This window comes from Mandrillus leucophaeus, unplaced genomic scaffold (assembly GCF_000951045.1).
Source record: "Mandrillus leucophaeus isolate KB7577 unplaced genomic scaffold, Mleu.le_1.0 Scaffold676, whole genome shotgun sequence".
Lineage (NCBI taxonomy): Eukaryota > Metazoa > Chordata > Mammalia > Primates > Cercopithecidae > Mandrillus > Mandrillus leucophaeus.
Window position 1 is genome coordinate 2,035,596 of NW_012107319.1, and position 16,954 is coordinate 2,052,549.

The 16,954-nt window shown below is 37.5% G+C and overlaps 1 protein-coding gene across 2 annotated transcripts in view; it reads left to right on the plus strand.

Moving 5' to 3' along the window:
- PRIM2 (primase, DNA, polypeptide 2 (58kDa)) overlaps positions 1–7,388 on the plus strand; it is a 400,616-nt gene extending 393,228 nt beyond the window's left edge. For both annotated transcript variants that reach the window (XM_012002075.1, XM_012002074.1), the window contains exon 14: positions 6,480–7,388. In XM_012002075.1, coding sequence (XP_011857465.1) covers positions 6,480–6,710 — 231 coding nt within the window. In that variant the 3' untranslated portion in view covers positions 6,711–7,388. The remainder of the gene's footprint in view (positions 1–6,479) is intronic.
- The last annotated feature ends 9,566 nt before the right edge of the window (positions 7,389–16,954 follow it).

The window sequence follows — 16,954 nt, forward strand, 5'->3', positions numbered from 1 at the left end:
ACCAGAATCTGTGGGACACAGCTAAAGCAGTGTGTAGAGGGAAATTTATAGCCCTAAATGCCCACAAGAGAAAGCAGGAAAGATCTAAAATTGACACCCTAACATAACAATTAAAAGAACTAGAGAAGCAAGAGCAAACAAATTCAAAAGCTAGCAGAAGAAAAGAAATAACTAAGATCAGAGCAGAACTGAAGGAGGTAGAGACACAAAAAAATCCTTCAAAAAATCAATGAATCCTGGAGCTGGTTTTTGGAAAAGATCAAAAAAATCAATAGACTGCTAGCCAGACTAACAAAGAAGAAAAGAGAGAAGAATCAAATAGATGCAATAAAAAATGATAAAGGGGATATCACCACCAAACCTACAGAAATACAAACTACCATCAGAGAATACTACAAACACCTAAATGCAAATAAACTAGAAAACCTAGAAGAAATGGATACATTCCTGGACACATACACCCTCCCAAGACTAAACCAGGAAGAAGTCAAACCCCTAATAGACCAATAACAATTTCTGAAATTGAGGCAGTAATAGCTTATCAACCAAAAAAAAAAAGCCCAGGACCAGACAGATTAACAGACAAATTCTACCAGAGGTACAAAGAGGAGCTGGTACCATTCCTTCTGAAACTATTCCAAATAATAGAAAAAGAGGGAATCTTCCCTAACTCATTTTATGAGGCCAGCATCATCCTGATTCTAAAACCTGGCAGAAACACAACAAAAAAGAAAATTTCAGGCCACTATCCCTACTGAGCATCAATGTGAAAATCCTCAATAAAATACTGGCAAACCGAATCCAGCAGCACATCAAAAATCTTATCTACCATGATCAAGTCAGCTTCATCCGTGAGATGGAAGGCTGGTTCAACATACACAAATCGATAAACGTAATTCACCACATAAACAGAACCAATGACAAAGCCCATATGATTATCTCAATAGATGCAGAAAAGGCCTTTGATAAAATTCAACACCACTTCATGCTGAAAACTGTCAATAAACTAGATATTGATGGAACCTATCACAAAATAGAGCTATTTTTTGACAAACCCACAGCTAATATCATACTGAATGGGCAAAAACTAGAAGCGCTCCATTTGAAAACTGGCGAAAGACAAGGATGGCCTCTCTCACCACTCCTATTCAACATAGCATTGGAAGTTCTAGCCAGGGCAATCAGGCAAGAGAAAGAAATGAAGGATATTCAAATAGGAAGAGAGGAAGTCAGATTGTCTCTGTTTGCAGATGACATGATTGTATATTTAGAAAACCCCATTGTCTCAGCCCAAAAACTTCATAAGCTGATAAGCAACTTCAGCAAACTCTCAGGATACAAAACCAATGCGCAAAAATCACAAGCATTCCTATACGCCACTAATAGACAGAGACCCAAATCATTAGTGATCTTCCACTCACAAGTGCTACAAAGAGAGTAAAATACCTAGCAATACAACTTCCAAGAGATGTGAAGGACCTTTTCAAAGAGAACTACAAACCACTGCTCAAGGAAATAAGAGAGGACACAAACAAATGGAAAAACATTCCATGCTCATAGATAGGAAGAATCAATATCATGAAAATGGCTATAATGCCAATAGTAATTTATACATTCAATGCTATCACCATCAAGCTACCATTGACCTTTTTTTTTTTTTTTTTTTTTGAGGTGGAGTCTCATTCTATCGCCCAGGCTGGAGTGCAGTGGTGCAATGTCGGCTCACTGCAAGCTCCACCTCCCGGGTTCACGCCATTCTTCTGCCTCAGCCTCCCGAGTTGCTGGGAGTACAGACGCCCAGCTATTTTTTTGTATTTTTAGCGGAGATAGGGTTTCACTGTGTTAGCCAGGATGGTCTCGATCGATCCTGACCTCGTGATCCACCCGCCTTGGCCTCCCAAAGTGCTGGGATTACAGGTGTGAGCCACCGTGCCTCAGCCGCTACCATTGACCTTCTACACAGAATTAGAAAAAAACTACTTTAAATTTCATATGAACGTTGACAAACCTGACAAAAACAAGCAATGGGGAAAAGATTCCCTATTTAATAAATAGTTTTGAAAAAACTGGCTAGCCATATGCGGAAAACTGAAAGTGGACCCCTTCCTTACACCTTACACAAAAATTAACTCAGATGGATTAAAGACTTAAACATAAGACCTAAAACCATAAAAACCCTAGAAGAAAACCCAGGCAATACCAATCAGGACATAGGCATGGCAAAGACTTCATGACTAAAACACCAAAAGCAATGGCAACAAAAGCCAAAATTGATAAATGAGATCTGATTAAAGAGCTTCTGCACAGCAAAAGAAACAGTCATCAGAGTGAACAGGCAACCTACAGAATGGGAGAAAATTTTTGCAATCTATCCATCTGACAAAAGGCTAATAACAAGAATCTACAAAGAACTTAAACAAATTTACAAGAAAAAAATAACCCCGTCAAAAAGTGGGTGAAGGATATGAACAGACACTTTAAAAAAGAAGACATTTATGCGGCCAACAAACATATGAAAAAATGCTCATCATCACTGGTCATAGGGTAAATGCAAATCAAAACTACAATGACATACCATCTCATGCCAGTTAGAATCGTGGTCATTAAAACATCAGGAAACAACAGATGCTGGAGAGGATGTGGAGAAATAGGAACGCTTTTACACTGTTGGTGGGAGTGTAAATTAGTTCAACCATTGTGGAAGACTGTGTGGCAATTCCACAAGGATCTAGAACCACAAATACCATTTGACCCAGCAATCCCATTACTGGGCATATACCCAAAGGATTATAAATCATGCTACTATAAAGACACATGCACACGTATGTTTATTATGGCACTGTTCACAACAGCAAAGACTTGGAATCAACCCAAATGCCCATCAATGATAGACTGGGTAAAGAAAATGTGGCACATATACACCATGGAATATTATACAGCCATAAAATGTATGAGTTCATGTCCTTTGCAGGGACATGAATGAAGCTGGAAACCATCACTCTCCACAAACTAACACAAGATCAGAAACCAGACACTGCATGTTGTCTCTCATAAGTGGGAGTTGAACAATGAGAGCACATGGACACAGGGAGGGGAATATCACACATCGGGGCCTGTTTGGGTGGGGGTGCTAGGGGAAGGATAGCATTAGGAGAATTACCTAACGTAGATGACGGATTGATGGGTGCAGCAAACCACCGTGGCACGTGTATACCTATGTAACAAACCTGCACGTTCTGCACACGTACTCCAGAACTTAAAGTATAATTAAAAAATAATAATTTAAATGGGGATTCACTAAAGATATGCACATACCTTAAATATTATATCTTAAACTTAAGACATTTGAATGCCATTTATTTGTTAGGGCAAGGTCTTCTGAGTATCATTTAGTGTTTGGAATTTGATTTTATCTTTCTTTTATAAACTATACCCATAGTACGGCATCAGCAATTTCCAACTTGGATTCCTTAAAGTAGAAAAGGAACTTGATATGCAAAGCAATAGGATCTTTCTTCCTCTCCTTCTGTGACTTCAACCTTTTTTTTTTTTTAAGTGACTTGCCTTTCTTGAGTCTTTAAAAATATTTAATGTAGATTTCATAGAACTAACAACTCTTTCTTTTACATTCATTTTTATTTGCTTTTCCCATAGCAACCCTATGACTTAACGCTGTTATCTCCATTTCATAGATGAAGAAACTCAGACTTTAAAAAGATTACCCTATTTCATTTTGTGCACATTGAAGTCTAATAAACATATTGCTAACTGACAACTTGAAGCGAGGTATAGAAAATCCTAACATATTTTTATAGCGTAAGATATTAGATTATTTTTGCATAAAATACAACTATGTTTTTACAATCTTTATAGCCAAGTTTCTCTCTAGAAATAAAATTTATAATGGAGATATCATTATCAGTTTGATTTTGCACACAATCTCTTGAAACAGATTTCAGAGCAACTAATGATCTAGTCAGAAGGCCTGAATTTTAATTCAGACAAAACCAGTTACTAATTCTATGACTTTGAATAAACTATCTATTCTCCTTAGGCCTCTGTACATGGAGGAGATTCAATTTAATGGATTCCCCAAGGTCTTTCTAATCTCTGGTTTTCTGTTTACAAACTAGAAAGCCTTCTGATTAAAATGTATTAGACAACAAATTTACTTTTTGTGAAACACATTGCAAAATGCAAAATTTATATTGGATTTTTAATGAATTGGGTGAAAATTGAATATAATAAAGAAGTTCATAAATGATCCCATTGTTAATCAAAATTATAGATATAAAAGATTTCGGAAACATTTTGAAATCAAGCAGTTAAGTTAAAAAAATAAAGCAAAGATAAAAATTTGTTCTTAATGATCTATAACTTTTAAAATCAGTCTGTATACTCTCCATCTGTTACACAGTGGAATTACTGTAAAATTAGCCTAACATGTATTAACAACTGGCAAAAGAGAATCAGAGATTCCTAGGGTACTTAAATAAGTGTTACCAGAAAAGACTTATGTCTCTGTCTGTTGGTCCGTCCACCAGTAGGGTTCATTCTGGACCATAGCAGCAACCCCTTTTTTCCTGGCCAATTCATTTTAATCTGCTATAAGATTATACACAACTTCAGTCGCACCACATCTCTTTTTAAGGGTTTTTGGTCACTCTCTGTTGCCTAGAGATTTAGATCTTGACCACTTACCCAGATTTTCAAGGCTCTCTCAGACTGCCCCCTGCCTGTCTTTCCAAACTCATTCCTTATTGTTTCCTTGCATGTGCCTTTCATATTAGGCTATGTGAACTATTTCATATTTGCTTTCCCAGGACATTGTCTCTTTACCTCGCTCATGTGGTCCTGCTGCAAATATTGCCTTTCCCCTCATCATCCCAGCTTTTCACTCTCTGCATCTTTCCAGACCCAACTCAAATAGCGCTTCTCTTTCAAAGCCTTCCTTGATCTCAGCCGAAATTTCTCTCTACTATGGAGTGTGGTCTTTATCTGTGACCCTCATCACTTCTCCATTCTTGGTAGAGGTTTTTAAGTATATAACTTACTGGACTGGAAATTCGAGTTAGTCAAATGTATTCCTGTATGCTGAATAGCGAATAGTTTATAACGCAGTCTTTTATATAGTAAGGCTTTAATTAAATATGCAAAATTATCACTGGTATACACTATTTCTGGGTCCACCTCACCAAATATTAGATACCTACAGTGTGCAAGTCACTTCAGTATGAAGGGTGAGACATAAAAGGATTAGTTAATAGAAGACAGATGAACAAAAGAAATGGAATGACTTCTCAGTTTCCAAAAACTTGATAAATGAAAATACCACCAAAGAAACCAGCAGTCACTCACTCAAGCAAAATGATATTTTTGTTGTCAATTCCAACTGCAGAAGGCGAGAAGGCAGGGATTTGAGACTGTGGAAAGCAAACTGCATGTAAGGAGAGATTACTATAGTGCATAATTTGAAATCATACTCAAAGTTAAAGTTTAATGATAGTATTTGAGAAAAAATAACATAAGTTATGAACTAGGCATGTTTGTATTCAGGCAGTTAAATTTACAAGAAGAGATTTTCTGTAAGAAGACCAAGGAAACGCCAAGATTAGAATGAAGAATTACATTGACTTAGGTTGCTTTTTCGGTTTATATCATACTAAATGAGATTGCATATGCCAGACTTACAAGTAAGCTCTAAAACACAAGTGGTATCAGGGACCAGCATCGAAATGATCAAAAGTGATTTTATGATCACTTAAAAAACAAAAAAAACACAAATATTTATTGGCCTACAATGTGACAGGCCTTTTACTTGGAACTGGGGATACAATAATGGATCACACAGATCCCTAACCTGTGCCTCACTAACACAGAGTGTCCCACACATACATACACACTTACACATACACACACACACAGGTTTCTATTCCAAACACAGTTTTATTTCTAAGTTTTTATTTCGATGTAATTGTCAACCAGAATTGGTAATGTTTTGGGTATTGCCAGAATTGAAGGCATGGTGTAGATGGGAGGTGGCAGGTGGGAGTTGGGGACTGGGGAGGTGAGAGAAAGGTGTCTAGTATGCCCCAAGGATGAATGGTGATACCAGTCACTGAGAGCAAAGGATGGGGAGAGGGGAAAGGATACGTTTCCTATTGGGTGTGAGCTGCCTTTGAGCAATCTTAGATGTTGAGTAGGTGTTGGATAAGGGACTGAAACTAGATAGGGAACTGGATCCAAACACAGAGGCTCAGACTAGAAATATAAATGTGGGAGCCATTAAAGTTTGGGTAATGGTTGAAGCTCTCCTTGAATGAAATGGTGTAAGTAGTTGATTAAGTGTTAGAATGTGTACAACTAGAATCCATGTTTCAGGTATTAAGTTATAAACAAGGACTAGGACCAGTTTTTGAAACTCATATATTTATAGCTTTGCCATGTATTAATGCAATATAAATTTCCTTCCTTTACAGGTGGATGATTGTGGCTTTTCTTTGAATCATCCTAATCAGTTCTTTTGTGAGAGCCAACGTATTCTAAATGGTGGTAAAGACATAAAGAAGGAGCCTATCCAACCAGAAACTCCTCAACCCAAACCAAGTATCCAGAAAGCCAAGGATGCATCATCTGCTCTGGCCTCTTTAAATTCCTCTCTGGAAATGGATATGGAAGGACTGGAAGATTACTTTAGTGAAGATTCTTAGGCAGTTTTGTAACCCTTTATCCTCAATAGCCTTCATTTTGTTTTTAAGATTTTGCTTTTGTTGTTGTTGAAAAAGGGTTTCACTCTGTCACCCAGGCTGTAGTGCAGTGACACAATTACAGCTGATTGTAGCCTCGACCTTCCCAGCTCAAGTGATCCTCCTGCCTCAGCCTCCCAAGTAGTTGGGACCACAGGTGTGCATGCCATACCCAGATAATTTTTTTAAAAAATTTTTGTGGAGGTGGGGGTCTCCCTATGTTGCCCAGGCAGATCTCAAACTCCTGGGCTCAAGTGATCCTCACACCTCAGCCTCCCAAAGTGCTGGGATTACAAGTGTGAGCCACTGTGCCTGACCTTTCTTTTTTTTAACCTTTTTATTTAACTTCTCTCTTCACTGCATCCCAGTCCATCTACAGAAAGCAGGTTTGAGGTAAAAACAAAGACCTTCACTATATTTTGCTTTGACAAAAGGAAAGAGGAAGAATTTATATTAAAATCTATCACTTGAGTGATGTCATTTAAGTCCTGTTTTAGGAGATAAAAATAGCTTTTGGGACTGGTTAAAGTCCCCCAGAAACTATAATACAGTTAAGAACAACTTTTGTTTTAACTCTTATCACTTTGTAATTTTGACTCAATCCTTTTCTGGACCATTTTTGTTAATAAATATCAAAGTGTATGTGACAGTGTCTGTGTATAATTGGGAAAGTCGTATGTCATAACAGAATGAAGTTAGCTTTAGAAAGCCGAGCATAGAAATGTAGGTCTTCGTTGTGTTAAAAGGGAAATATTAGAAGCGCTCTCGCCACTGTAGTTCAGTGAGAAATTTTATGATAGAATGTTTTGTATCTGGCAGTTTTTAAAGTGGTCATTTGGAATATCCAACACACTGCTTATCACTAATGAAGAGTTTAAACTTTTCTTTACCTTTTTTTTTTTTTTTTTTAAAGAGTTGACCTGTTTTTGGTTATTCTACATCAGGCACCTTTGAGTGGCACCAGACTCTCCGGAGGGAACTGTGACTTGGGAATTAAAAGAAACAAAATTTGTATAGCCAGTTATATTTATTAAGGAATAATAGGGATATTTTATTATGTAAAATAGTGGCACATCTTATCTGCTGCCATTACTCTGGGGACAGGTTCATGAAGAATAGACAATTACCAAGCAAGAAGATTGTACATATAACGTGTTTATTTTACCCTCCAACTTCCATACCTTATTACTTATGTGGTTGCTGTGAATTACCAAATAGATTCGGTAAATTAATTAACTTCAGCAATGAATAGTGATACTTGTAGTAACTCCCTCCTTTGAGTGCCAGCAATAGAATTTAATAAATATTGTGGATGATTACAGACATATGAGACCAATGCCCTGTTCTCTCTGCCTGCTTTTGTCAAGGGAGTAAGGTGAAGTTGATGATCCCTGGCACGTATGCCTTGTGGAGCAGTGCCATTGTGGATACCCTCGTCTACATAATAATTTCCTCTCGGGGCTCTACTCACTCACCAACAGGATTTGGGGTGCTCAGGAAACCCGGTTTGAAACATAGTTCTTCCTCATCTATTACCTTGGAATATGTGAAAAGTATTAGTGTATTTCTGTCTTCTTTTCCTGGTAAAGAGGGATATTTTTATTTTATCCTTTTGAATCAGATACTAACTAAATTAAAAAGAGGACATTGTATTCAGAAAACTAGACTTAGCAGCACCGTGTTTTTAATCATGTGAAAAACTGCATCACGATGAAAAGGATTAAACAGGATCAGATCATCAGAAACTAAAAACGTCAACTGAGTTTTCATTTTAGTCTTCTGAGTCAAAGATTTCTTGGAATATTTAGCAACATATAATTAAATGAGATACTATCTAAACTTTTACTTGTCTTGGTGAATTATTATTACCTAGTTCAGAAAATAGTATTATTCCACTACAAATTACCCCTATAAATCTCTGCCTTCTGAAACCATCTGCTACTCCCTTCATCATTTGTAGTTCTCAACAGGAATCTGATGATTGCCTGCCACTTTATCCATGGACTGCAAAACCACAAGTCCTTTTTTTTTAAAAAAAAAATAAGAACAAGTGCTACCTGGAGCTGTTTTAACCACAGAATTAAGTTAGCTTTAGAAAGCCGAGCATAGAAATGTAGGTCTTCGTTGTGTTAAAAGGATATTAGAAGCACTCTCGCCACTGCAGTTCAATGAGAAATTTTATGATAGAATGTTTTGTATCTGGCAGCATTTTGCAAGGCTGTCTTTTTCTACTGCTTCATGTTCTTCTTTTATGAAGCCTGTGCTCCCACCAACTAAAAGGACAGAGTCATTAATGGCATGGTAGATGTAGCTTACTGGACTATTTATTTTATACTGGCAGCCCCAGGAAATTGTGTCATCCTACTTGAATGTTTTATATGTGTCTAGTCCAACTCCAAAATAACACTAGTTTAAATATTAGTTGTATTACAGGTTCAATTCAATTTATTAATAAGACATGTATTATACAGAAGAATATATAAATATTCTGTGAAATCTATAGATTAGAGGGTAGGGGATAGAGGTTTATAAAAGAAGATCAAAATTAATGCTTTTCTGGTGCTTTTTGGAGTTGGAAAAAGCAATTTATTTTTCACGCTTCACAGGTCTTGACAATTTTGATTTGTTTTCTTTGAGAGCAGACCTGTTTGAATTGGTTGATGTAGAAAGAACCCAAAAGAAAAATCAAAAGCCAACAGCCTCTTTTCAAAACAGTAGCCAGTGAAAAAGAATATGAGTCTTCCAGATCTTTTAACTTTTAGTCTTTTATTATCTCCTCAAGTAAGAGAGGCTGTATGATTATCAAAGACAAAAGAAGAAACAGCAAAAGAAAGAAACCAGGTTGGAAATTTGTAGCTGGTTGAAGCAATGACATTGTTAGGAGAGATTCTGTCATATTTCTTTCAAGTTGTTTCTCCATAATGTTTTTCACTCTGCCCGTACAGTACAAAACTTAATTGCCATGTACATAAAAGAACACTAGGAAGGTTTTAAGTAAACTTTTTAGGACTGCTTATAATATTATAGAGTCATAAAAGTGAATAGTTATAGATTTCGAATGAGCTGGGAATGGAATAAGGCAATGGGAAAGATCTCTAATTCACGTAGAATTTTAATAAGCTAAGGGATTTCTTCTCTCTAAAAGCATGCAGGGTGTTTTGCTTGTTACACTTTGCTGTCTTATTGATACTCAGGGTCTTTGCAAGCAAACTTCTGTAATTCTTTACAAAGAAGAAAAGAAAACTTCTGGGATTTAAGCTTGAAAGGCGAAATGAGACAACTCTAAAGTTCTGTTTCAGTTTGAGTCTACTCTTTGCAAATTTAATCAAGGTCTTCCACAGGCATCAGCTTGACATTAAATTTAAGTGCCCATTAAAGTGAGAGTTTGACAGCAGTTCTGAATGTGAAGCTCAGTCTGAGGACATCTTTACAGCTGGAAGGGAAAAAAAAAAACGTTGAGAAGCCTCAAACCACTGTGGTAATTAGATCCATTTGTTAACTTCTTTTCTAATGTTGGCAAAGGCAGGGAGAGAAAAGGTTGACAGAGGCTGGAATCAGGAAGGCAGTCCAGAGCTCCCTGCAGAAATCAGGTAAGCACAGCGTCCTGTATTGCAGAGAATACTGGAGGATATTCCCTCTGACAAATGAGTGAGATGGGGAATTTATTTGAAGAACTTGATTCGGTTTGTCTTCCTTTCAACACACACAGCCACGGTGTGTGGAAGCTGCGTTTTGGATAGGTGTGTTGGTTTGGTCGTAAGGCCCTTTGGAAGACACACAGTGTTATTTGGGAGTGGACCTCTGGTGGTACATTGTTGGCCTGAAGAGTTAATGTTTCTTACAAGGGTATCTAACTTATATTTAGGTAATCACTTATTTACCCAAAGCATCTGGTCTTTTCATTATTGAGTTCCTTTTTCACAGGTTGCGATTGCCCTAGTCTAAGGCTTCTCACCATAATTGGCATTGTAGGCAATTAGCTTTGTGACTCTGTGGAAATCATGTCACTAGTAGGAAATTATCTTCCTACTTCACTGACCTGCCTGTCAAAATTGATACTATTTCTTGTTATTGGTTTGCTTTCTGTCCTGTAAGCTTTTTTTGTTCATTGCTTCATGACATTTTTCTTTTTCCAGAATTATCATTGTAGAACCTCATCAAAGGGTAAAGAATATGTCTTCATATGAAGCTCCTGCATTTCCCTTGAGCTTTCCATTGCAGTACTGTTTTTGAACATTGATGACAAGGGAGTGAAACAACACTGCTAATAAATGTATACTGGGTTTTTCAATTTAACCTTGCATTTCTAGGTATGCATTCACCACACTAGAACTATGAGACTCTTTAAGGCTTTGTTTAGTTTTGCACTGAAAGCACAGGGAAAAATAAATTCAACAAATACTGCATTTAATTTAAGACTGACCACCTTGTGCACATTTCCCTGATTACTCCCACACGTCATTTTTTTTTAGAGATCTTACCTTCTATTTGGGTCATGGGATACCAAGGTCTTCATTACTGATTAAAAATGACATAGTGATACATACTTCTCTTTTATCTTCCCTTTCATTGGTAAGAATTAAACTGTGATTTAAACAATGCTCTACCACCCTTAACTCTTGGTTGTCCATAGAGTTCCTGCCTGTGTCTCTTCTTTCTTCATGAGTCTCCCTGAATGAACTCATTCACTCCCATGATATTTTTTTTCCATCCATATGCAAATAATCCCCAAATCTATACCTCCCAGCTGAGAATTCTCTGAGCACAGATCCATCCATCCAGCTATCTCTTGGATCTCTTTTTAGGATATCCCACAAGTATCTCAAATTTAATTTGTTCAAAAATCAAACCTGTTCTCTCTTCTCACATCTATTTCTCACCCATTTTGTCAATGTAGAAACCCTAAAGTTAACCTGGACTATGATTTTCCACCTTCTCCATACATCCAAATCCAATTGATTCTGTTTTAATACCAGTGTGTCTAAACCAGTAGATCTCAAATGGGGGTAATTTTGCCATGCAGGAAACATTTTTGGTGATCACAACGGGAGGAGGGCCTGCTCTTGGCATCTAGTGGATGGAGGCTGAGGATGCTACTAAACATCTTACAGTGTGCCTACTGTGCACAGGACAGCCCTTCACCACAAAGAAATATGTGGCCCAAAATGTGCAGAAACTCTGTTCTAAACAGTTTCCTCTCCTCCCTTCCTTCCTTGTACTACATTAGATTGCCCTCTCATCATTCTAAGCGAAGTGGTCTCAACTTACTAGCCTAGTCTCCGTTTGCCCACCCTGAACCCATCCCATATCCTTCTTCAAAATCTAATCCAAATACTTTTCCCCCAGGTGTGTGTCTTGAACATGGTTCTCCATTACCTATATGAGGAAGTCCAACCACCTATTATTTTGTGCATGAGGCCTTCCATGACCTGATTCTACCTCTCCAGTTCCATCTATTGCCATTCAGCTCCCTCCTCTATAATCCAATCCAGTGATTTAGCCATTCGCACAAACTTTCCCTGCACATTCGACTACACACTCTCTCTTTCCTCATATTATCCTCCCTGCCTGGAATGCCCTTCCATTCCCTACCATGCTAACTACTGTTTCTCCTCTAAGGCTCAGGTTAGGTACATTCCTTCAGCCTTCTCTGTTGATCCCAGTATAGATTCATTGTGTCTTTCAGTTCATCTAACATGCCATGGATGCTATACTTAATACCTATATGACAGTACTTACAATCATCCATTTACTTATGTTTCCCTTATGTTTTATAGTATCATCCATTTACTTATGTTTCCATTATACTATAAAGTCCTTGAGGACAGAAACGATATCACTTTCATATTTGAATCCCTAATAATTAGCATTGTCTCTAGTTCTTAACATCATGCATGACATTCTTGGGCACTCAGTAAACATGGGTAGAGTGCATGAATGGTTACTTGCTTATTAGGAATCTCAAATTCAGTGTTTTTAAGACCAACAAACAAGGGGTGGAATGGATTCTGGGCCCCAGATTGGAGGCATCACTTACAATTAAAACTTGGGCAAGCTCTTTAATTTTCCATGCTTCATCTGCTTCACATATGACAAGGGGATAATGATTACACCTACTTCAAGATGATTCTATTAGCTGCTGTTACATTTACAACAGTCAGAATCCTGTCTGTCACATGGAAACACTTGTGTTATTTGATAATCAACCCTTACAACAAATATTATACTACCACGTGGATTCTCCCTATTTCAGGGGCGTTCATTCTGAATATCCCTTACCTGGAGTAATCCTCTTATGTCCACTATAATGCGGTAGACTGTGGGAGCTGGGGGAACCCACCAAACAAGGTTTCAGCAAAAAGCAGTCATGTCAGTGGATCTATGATGCCACACCTTTGACACCTTTGTGGCCAGGCAGGGTAGATGGAGAATTGCGAACTATGAAACTGGAGGATTTCCTATGTGTGGGATATACTGTGGTATGAAAAGTTGCTCACAGAGTGTCACAGAGTACTGCTTGTTCTTAAAAAGGAAGGACTGAGGCAACTTGAGCTTTGGAATATAGATATGTCAGTGGGTTTACACATGACTCCCAGTGAAAGTGATACCTGTGTAGTACCTAGTCTCCAAGCACTTATAAAAGTACTTTTAGGTAGATCAAATTAAGTGGATAAGAATAGTGATCATCTGCATTTTCCCTAGAAATGACTCTCAGAGGCCTGGCATGGTGGCTCAACCTGTCACCATCACTTCAGGAGGTCAAGGTGGGAAGATCACGTGAGGCCAAGAGTTTGAGACTAGCCTGGGCAACACAGTAAGACTGTCTCTACAAAAATAAAAATAAAAAACTAGCCAGGTATGGTGGCACTCACCTATAGACCCAGCTACTCAGGAGGCTGGAGCAGGAGGATCGCTCAAACCCAGGAGTTCAAGGCTGCAGTGAGCTATGATCTAGCCACTGTGCTCCAGCCTAGGTGACAGAGTGAGACCCTGTGTCTAGCGGAGAAAAAATAGATTAAATTCCCTGAGCTGGCTCACAGATTCTCTGATCAAATCAGGCATGGTGACTTCTTGGTCTGTGCACTTCCTTCTTCATTATGATTTTCTCACCAAAGGCCTTAGGACCAGCTTCCATGACTGCAGACCACAACTAAAACAACTCATTTCTATTATGTGGCAAGTTAATTAATCCTCTTGCTTCAGTTTCTCTATCTGTAAAACTGGGATAATAGCATTGCCTACGTCATAGAATTTGTATGAGACGAAATGAGATAGCCAGTGTCAAATGCTTTGTGAACAGTCTGACACATGGAAGCTCTAAATAATTGTTAGCTATTATTATACAAGAGTTCTATGTTTTGTTTTAAATAGGGTTATCCAAATAAAGTTTGGAAACTATAATAAATATTTTGTGCATCAAAGGGTAAGAATTATGTTTTCATTTAATTCTACGGAATACAAATTCTAAAACCCTTAGCCCTTCAGATAAAAAAATAAACTACAGACTCTCAGAATTATGAGGAATTTCTACTACCAGGATTTCTCCTAACTGTGTTTTGCTTGGCATCATGGAATAATCTATACAAAGTACAGCCAGGATTCCTCAAGGATGTAGAACTAGAAATACCATTTGACCCAGCAATCCCATTATTGGGTATATACCAAAAGGATTATAAATCATGCTACTATAAAGACATATGCACACGTATGTTTATTGCAGCACTATTCACAATAGCAAAGACTTGGAACCAACCCAAATGCCCATCAATGATAGACTGGATTAAGAAAATGTGGTACATATACACCATGGAATACTATGCAGCCATAAAAAAGGATGGGTTCATGTCCTTTGCAGAGACATGGATGAAGCTGGAAACCATCATTCTCAGCAAACTATCACAAGAACAGAAAACCAAACACTGCTTGTTCTCACTCATAAGTGGGAGTTGAACAATGCGACCACATGGACACAAGGAGGGGAACATTGCACACTGGGGCCTGTTGGGTGGTGGGGAGCTGGCGGAGGGATAGCATTGGGAGAAATACCTAATGTAATTGATGAGTTGATGGCTGCAGCAAATCAACATGACACATGTATACCTATGTAACAAACCTGCACTTTGTGCACATGTACCCTAGAACTTAAAGTATAATAATAAAAATGTAAAAGTAGAGCCATAACTGTCGTACAATGTCATGGGAAATTTTATTTGCCTTGCCCACCAGTTTCTCAAGAATAATTAGCATCATCTCCTGACTTGGTTAGAGGAATACACTTCTATTCCCTTGTCTACACCATGGAAACTTCCCTATCATCTCAATTTAATACCCCTTCCTGTACTCCAACAACTTATCTCCTATAAGAAGTGATCTGGGTATAGATATTTCATTTGTGGTGTCCCACCCAGCCTCTAGTGCTATTGTGGTGGATGTCCCCTCTCAGTAACCCTGTTAAGAAGCTAGAAGCTTTGGTGCAAATTCTTACACTACACACAACACTTAAATCCAAACACATATTCCTTAGTAACTGGAACTGTACATCAAAATAAAATAAGCACTAGGGTAATATATACAACTTCTATCCATACTCAAATTGCAGGCTATAAAATGCACCAAGGCAGAGAGAATACAGAATGCCTCTGGGTGACTTTATCCTTATTGAGGAAAAACCGCCTGTTTGCGAAGGTGTTGTCCACTGTTTAGGAAGACAAACATGATGAGAGAGGCTCTTTGCAGATTCCTGCCACTTAAACTGGAAGAATATAGCCCACACCAAATCCATTGCGTAATTCCTCCTTTTAAGCCTAACAGCAGGCACTTTAGAGGTGTCCTAATTCAATCTCTAAACCAATACAGTAGTCCCCACTTATCCACAGGGGATACATTCCAAGACACCTAGTGGATGCTTGAAATTACAGACAGTGACAAACTCTCTACATATTATATGTTTTTTATCTGATATCAAAGATGGCTACTAAGTGACTATAGGGCAGGTAGCATATAAACTATGAATATGCTGTTCAAAGGAATGAGTCACAGAAAGAGATGGCATGAGACGTCATTGTGCTACTCAGAACATTGTGCAGTATAAAACTTATCAATTGTTTATTTCTGGAGTTTTCCATTTAATATTTCAGACTATAGTTGACCTTGGTTAAATGAAGCTACAGAAAGCAAAATTATGGATAAGGGGTAACTATTATCTAGTAAAGATTTTCTGCTTGTGAGCATTATGGTTTCTGTTGCAACTACTCAACTCTGTTACTATAGTACAAAAGCAACACAGACAATACATAAACAAATGAGTGTGACTAGATTTGGACTGAAATGGGCCAGATTTGACCTAGGCGAGTTTGCCAATCCTAACTTAGATGAATGGGGCAAAATCTTTGAAGGATACAAATGACCGAAACTGACTCAGAAAAGAAGTAGAATACCTGAATATCCTATATTAGCTAAAACTAGAATTTGTAACTTAAAATCTTCCCACAATTCCAGATCCAGATGGGTTCAATGATAAATCCTATGAAATATTGAAAAAAATATGCCAATCCTATGCAAACTGTTTTAGAAACTAAACGAGGACAGAACACTTTCCAACTCATACTATGAGGCCAGCGCCACCCTGAAACTATAACTAGACAATCACATTATAAGAAAATAAAATTACAGACCAATATTTCTCATGAGCATAAAGGCAAGAATCCTTAGCAAAATATTAGTAATTAAAATCAAGCAATATATAAAAAGAGCAATACATCATGACCAAGTGAGATTTATCCCAGAATTGTAAGGTCAGTTTACCATACAATAAATCAATGTAATTTACCATGTTAACAAAATAAAAGCAAAAAAAAAAAAAAAATTTCAATAGATAAAGAAAAAGCACTTAACAAAATTCAACATCTGTTCATCGTAAGAACTCTCCGTGAACAAGCAATAGAAGGAAAATTCCTTAATCTGATAAAGGGCATCTATGAAAAATAAGATTTCTCCTAACTGTGAGGTAAGATCATACTTAATGGTGAAAGGCTGAATGGTTTCCTTTTAGGATCTGGAACAAGATGAGTATATTCATTTTCACCACTTCTCTTCAACACTATACTGAGAATCCTAGCTACTGCAACAAAACCAAAAAAAAAAAAAAAAAAAAAAAAAAAAAATCAGGGATTTTTGAAAGGCATACAAAGAAATGAAAGGCATACAGT